The following is a 5534-nucleotide window of genomic DNA, read 5'->3' on the forward strand; positions in this document are numbered from 1 at the left end:
GGTCATAAACTTTTCCTTGGAGCATGCCAAGTTATTTTTATCGATGAAGTCATTGCTTCCGGAAGCAGTTTGCTATTTGGAGCTATTACTCTCGGCTTACTATTCTCATCGGATAAATTGACTTTTTCGATGAAAATTGCGAGGTATGAGCGCCAAGCAACGACATTATGACATGAGTATTTGGTTGCCATATTTGAACCGATGATCCGTCAAAGGCATCAAAGTGTCTTTGGCAGCTTAGAAGATTCGAGAAACGTATATAAAGAGCGTTTTCAATAAACGAGCATTATATCTTTATTCTACTTTGCTTGTTTTCTGCTCAACATTATGCAAGCTAGCCAATGCGATTTCCAGCAATCTCGAGACAATGACAGCACTGTAGTCCTTGCCTTGATAGCTGACTTGCTTGCGCAAGTCAACGATCTCAAGAGAAAGCATCGCGAACTGGAGCCTCGATTCGACGAGTTCACAAGAAAAAAGTCGGCGGATACCTCCAGTTTCAGTCGCCGGGATGTCGCAGTCTCTGTATGCTCATTTCAAGGACAACACTGTATACTTTGTTGCTAATTTACTTTTAGGACCTTCTACGAGAAGGGTATGGGAAGACAAGGGAAGAGAAGACGATTTCGTGGGACTTTGGCGAAGCCTGGACCCATAGGGACAATAAGAAGGTCACTGATGCCATTTCGGATTGGCTTAAGAACGAAGAAGAGTACAACAGTTACAAATGGGATGCGAAGGTTATCTCTGAACGTTTGCATAAGCAGTTCCTGAATTCCAAATCTGATGACACGCTCTCCGATGAGGACAAGCAGCTTCGAAACGAGAAGGTCAGAAAGCGAGCAGCTCGTAACAGGGTATGTTATGCATTTTTGCAAAGAAAGATACATTTTACTCATATCTGTTCTACGTAGCTTGCAAACGATCGCAAGGTCGCCTTTGAGAAGCTCCAAAATGATAGAGGCATACGCGAGCTACTTGGCTCAGATGTCAAGAGGGTGGAGCCGCTCTTCGTTGCCGGGTGCATGTCAGACACAGAGGAAGATAGTATCATCTGTCGTCCCACTTGGCGCAGTGACGAAGCAAGTATTATGAATATTTTCGCGACATTTTGACCTTATTTTAACACCATTCATAATTAGACAAACCAGCTCTTCGAGAAGCTCGACGATGAGTCAGGTCGCAGACAGCACTGGTCTGGAGAAATGACAGTTGTTGCCGGACCAGACAGCCTGACTGCTAAGTCAAAGAGACCTTACCAGCTTGGACTTACAAATAAAGAAGTACACAGCTGAGATTTTTTAGGCCTGCGGGCGAACACGTAACCCTTGTCTCTCTTCTCCGCACTTAATCTATTTGCCTCTTCTTTTTGCGTCCACTACTGTTCATCTCTGCCATTCAGACCCGTCCACAAGTCATCTGCAAGCTTCAGGGCTCGTCAATCTGTCCAGTTTTGGTTTGAGGAAGAGTTTCCATTCAGCAATGCCGATACGCATGAGTTTTGAGATGACCACTTTTGAGATTGAGCTCCTGGGAACTGAGAACTTGATATTGACCCACGTGAGAAACAGAGAACTGAGTGAGCACTGGAACAACGGAGGAAGCTACTAACTCGCAAAGTATCGAGCAGGTCTTTATGGCAAAGCAACGACTCAAGCAAGCATAGATATACACCTTGGGCCTTGGCAAGTATCTCACTGAAAAATTTTCTCAACAACTTTACTAATTTTCAAAACCTATAGGTAGTTGCGATACTCCAAGGTCTTACGCTTCCAACTCAAGGTTCTAGCAAGCCTTTGCTTTTATTCTTTTCACCTTTTCGACTGGCTTTTACTCTGTGTACGGCTTCAATGCAATGGTCATCTCGCTTTCTCAAGACGTCGTTTTTTCTCTCCTTTAACAAGTCGACTAGATTTTCTTTCGGGTACTTTTACGACATGAATGAAGGAAACATACAAATAAAATGAATAATGTTTTGCACCAAATAATATACACTTTTACTGCATCTTTGAACTCTCATTTGGATATGCCCGTACGGGTACCTACTGCTGTTGACTCATCATATTCCCAGCGAATCATAAGGAGTGTAATCGGGCCAATAACAAGCAAAGGACGAACATACTTCTTATCCAATAAGCATGCTAGCCGCTGGCCCCCAAATATTCCTAAGATATACCATATTGGTCATTCTAGGCCAACCCATAAAAGGGTTACGTGCTATATCATATACGGGAAACGCATTCTAGCAGGATTTCAGTTCCTGCTAGAATCCTACTGAAACCTCCCTGAAACCATACTGAAACTCGATGCGTCCTCCAGTGAAGCCAGCAAAACCATTACGCCGAAGTCGTGTCTGATTGGCTGGCTCGGAGGAAAATTCCAGCGTTATCGGGAAGATACTCGCTAAGGGGAGCTAGTTTCACCAAGCTGCTACGAAGATTTCCATAGACTTGTACACTTCCTGTATTCTCCAGAAGCTTCCTTGTAAGTAGATATAAATATACGTTGTTACAACAATAAAGTGCAACAGGATCATGGTCAATATAGGTCACCACATTTCAGAGGCTGATTTCTCCGCAATAGGTTGACCAAATTTGGTACTTCGCGTGCCACCGGAAAGCGACAGCTAAATATTTTTAGCCGGCGAAGACCCCAGACCAATCGGATGCGTTCCGGCGGAGAAACGGCGCGATGAAAATGGCATGTCCACAATGCCGAATTTTACTACGTAAAATCGAGATTTCTGCCCATGGTTTCTATATCAATTCCGCATAATTTTTCATGCTGTCTGAAATGCCTAAATAAAAAAATATGGGTACCACACCTCCAAATTGGGTGATAGACGTATTCAAATTGGTAAAACATGGTTTGCAGTGCCCTTTGGCCCACCATTTCCACGAAGTCGGTTTTTGCAACGACGATATAGTGCGCCCACTCACAGTGTGGATGCCTGCAGCACATGAAAAATCCTTCCAGCCGAGGCGATAAATCGGTATCGCACCAATTTTGTATATTTTGATAGCTGTCTATTTTATATTTGTATTAGTAAACCTTTCTAAATTACTTGGAATATTTTGTTTTTACAAAGTTAATTTAAAATTTAAAAATTACCGAAAATTGAATTTTGTATTTATTATTAAAATAGATTCCCAAAAGGTTTCGAGGAAAAATCTTATATGTGAAATAAGCTGTCTTATGGAATATGAATGGAACATGAACTACATGTGTATATTAGTGAAAAACTTCTGAAAAAAATACAAAATATTCTTAAGCAAAGAACTATTAATATCGTCAATTCTGATTGCTTTATATATAAGAGTATGGAAGATAATTTCTGTACCCATAGGAGGTCATCTAGAACCACACGTATGATGTTCTTCCCGTTGAAGTCCCCGCTCCGCGAGGCTACGCAGGTTTTTGAGAATACGGGCTGGTCGCTTGAAGTACGGACACATATAAAAGTTTCTGAACCTTTCTGGATAGCAGATAATTATTGTATCAAGATCGGTCGAGCGACCACCCCATATGTACATCCTGGGTTCACACCGATCGTCTGCGTCCTGTCATTTCTGCAAGTCCTGTTACGCAAGTCAGGTATGACCCTAAGGCGATCCGTGCCTCCGAGCGTCAACACGCTTAGTTCCATTCCTGCCCGTCCATGTGCTCGAGGACGACCACAATTCTTGGGAGGTTGTGTTGTCGCGACCTTTTGGTACTGACAATAAGAATGCGACATTGTCAACAATTACCATTGCTGTCATGTAATTGCTATGACAATACGCATTAACTATCATTGGTGCTCTCGTCTGATCTCAGGCGCACTTTTATTCTTTTGTTCCTTTGTACCTTCTCCATAGATTTACCAATAGTATCAATTATATTTTAGCACTTGCAAAAGGTATAAATAAGAGTGCAGAAAGTGTAGAAACAAGGGCATCGGACAAACCCGGAAGGCCTTGATTTCTGTGTGATCTTTTTACTGCGTGAGCTCGTAGCACAAGGCAAAAAGTGTTACGACAGCGTCACGACACATTTCCTTGTGTCGTAACGCTTCTTGTTTGCGCTACGAACTCGCACAAAGAAACAAGAGAATGGACCACGAAGACACGAAAATTTAGCGAGCAGAAAGTCGTTCTTTATTCTTCTATTATTCTCCAGTATTTATACCTTTTTTTCTGTGCTTCGGTTTTATAATCATATTGGGATAGCTATGAATACATAGGTATACAAGTGCGAAGGATATCCATGTCGAAAAGGTAAGATGTCCAAAGAACGGCGAGGCAGCCAAAACGGGAAAGAACCAAAGTCAGCCTACGACAAATGTGTCGTAATGCTAATCTTTTGCGCTACGAACCCACAAAGGCTTGTCACAAAGGAGATATGACGATGTAAGAGGGTAATAGTTAAGTGTCTATTTATTCTTTTGTCTATGGGGATATTTATACTGCTTTTTAGCTCTACGGACATCTAGTAATAAAAGGAAGGGCTAGTAGTATCTCAATGGTTTGTGCTATGGTAATGGATTCAAAAAGGAAAGGTGTTTTAAGAGAGTGTCGTAATGCTATTTCTTTTAGCGTTACAACCCACGAAGAAAGACCACAAATAAAGGAAGACAAAGGTAGAACCACGAAGGTAAGACAACGAAGATAGATGGTAGTTCCGTGTCGTTTATTCTATGTTTTTGCTAGGTATTTATACCTTTTGCAACTACTAAAAATAACGAGGATATTACATACAAAAAGGAAAATCTAGATAATGAATGCTAAGCGTTGTGACATGGAGATATATTCCAAAGAGGCAACGACTTGGCAAGCGGTGAGAGGAACCAAAAAGGAAATGCAAAAGTCCGTGCACGAGAGCGGCGCGCAACGCCGAAGTGTCAAAAAAGGAAACGGGATAAGTCCGTGCTGACAAATGACAAAGTATCTTTGCGCGGACCGGGAATCGAACCCGGGTCATCCGCGTGGCAGGCGGATATTATACCACTAAACCATCCGCGCTTTTCTTGGGAGAGTAAGCCAATTGTTTACTTTATGAGCAAGACGCTTGAAACGCGAACTGAAAAAACCGTGAAAACGTATAAGCAACCTACCCTAAAAAATACATATAACAATCGGCCACAACGGGACACACCACTCTTGTTCGAATCACTGCGGAATTCGCCAAAACGAACAACCAGTTCCATTGCCATTAGCAACCTACTGACAATGGACCAGCCACTGGGATTCGATCCCCACACCCCCCTCACCAACTTCGACTTTGGAGTCATTAGCACTCCAACCGCCACCACCGCCACCGTCACCGAAACTCACATGGAGTTGATACGCTCACTCCAACGACTTGTTGAGGACCTCCGGGCCCAGTTGGCGCGCGCGGAAAAGCCCAACGAAGAGCAGGCAAAAATTTTGCTTGCTCTCCAAACTCAGCTCCTACGCCCTAAGGGTGTAGCAGACCAGGCCTCTGCTTCAGAGGCACCTACCCTCGGGTCGGCTGCCTCGAAGCACGCCCCTAAGCTGAAGGCTGCTGCTCCTGCT

At 43.2% G+C, this 5534-nt stretch overlaps 3 protein-coding genes and 1 non-coding gene across 4 annotated transcripts; 3 read left to right on the forward strand and 1 right to left on the reverse strand.

Annotated features, from left to right (window-relative positions):
* Positions 1-129: 129 nt before the first annotated feature.
* On the forward strand, positions 130-1295 carry VTP01DRAFT_7280 (uncharacterized protein; the record flags this gene model as incomplete). Its single annotated transcript, XM_069386275.1, has 5 exons — positions 130-143; positions 339-525; positions 579-857; positions 915-1082; positions 1143-1295. The coding sequence occupies 5 exons, from the start codon at positions 130-132 to the stop codon at positions 1293-1295; spliced, it is 801 nt and encodes a 266-aa protein (XP_069234434.1).
* Positions 1296-1482: 187 nt separating this feature from the next.
* On the forward strand, positions 1483-1666 carry VTP01DRAFT_7281 (uncharacterized protein; the record flags this gene model as incomplete). The annotated part of the gene is made up of 2 exons (XM_069386276.1): positions 1483-1560; positions 1631-1666. The coding sequence occupies 2 exons, from the start codon at positions 1483-1485 to the stop codon at positions 1664-1666; spliced, it is 114 nt and encodes a 37-aa protein (XP_069234435.1).
* A 3263-nt stretch (positions 1667-4929) lies between these two features.
* VTP01DRAFT_t109 lies at positions 4930-5000 on the reverse strand. Its single transcript has one exon. It is a non-coding gene; the product is annotated as a tRNA-Gly (tRNA).
* Positions 5001-5207: 207 nt separating this feature from the next.
* VTP01DRAFT_7282 (uncharacterized protein) lies at positions 5208-5534 on the forward strand (the record flags this gene model as incomplete). The annotated part of the gene is made up of 1 exon (XM_069386277.1): positions 5208-5534. A coding segment is annotated over one exon (327 nt), but the record flags the coding sequence as incomplete, so codon positions are not given.

Source organism: Rhizomucor pusillus (genome assembly GCF_041956525.1).
Source record: "Rhizomucor pusillus strain CBS 183.67 unplaced genomic scaffold VTP01scaffold_37, whole genome shotgun sequence".
NCBI classification, from domain to species: Eukaryota; Fungi; Mucoromycota; class Mucoromycetes; order Mucorales; family Lichtheimiaceae; genus Rhizomucor; species Rhizomucor pusillus.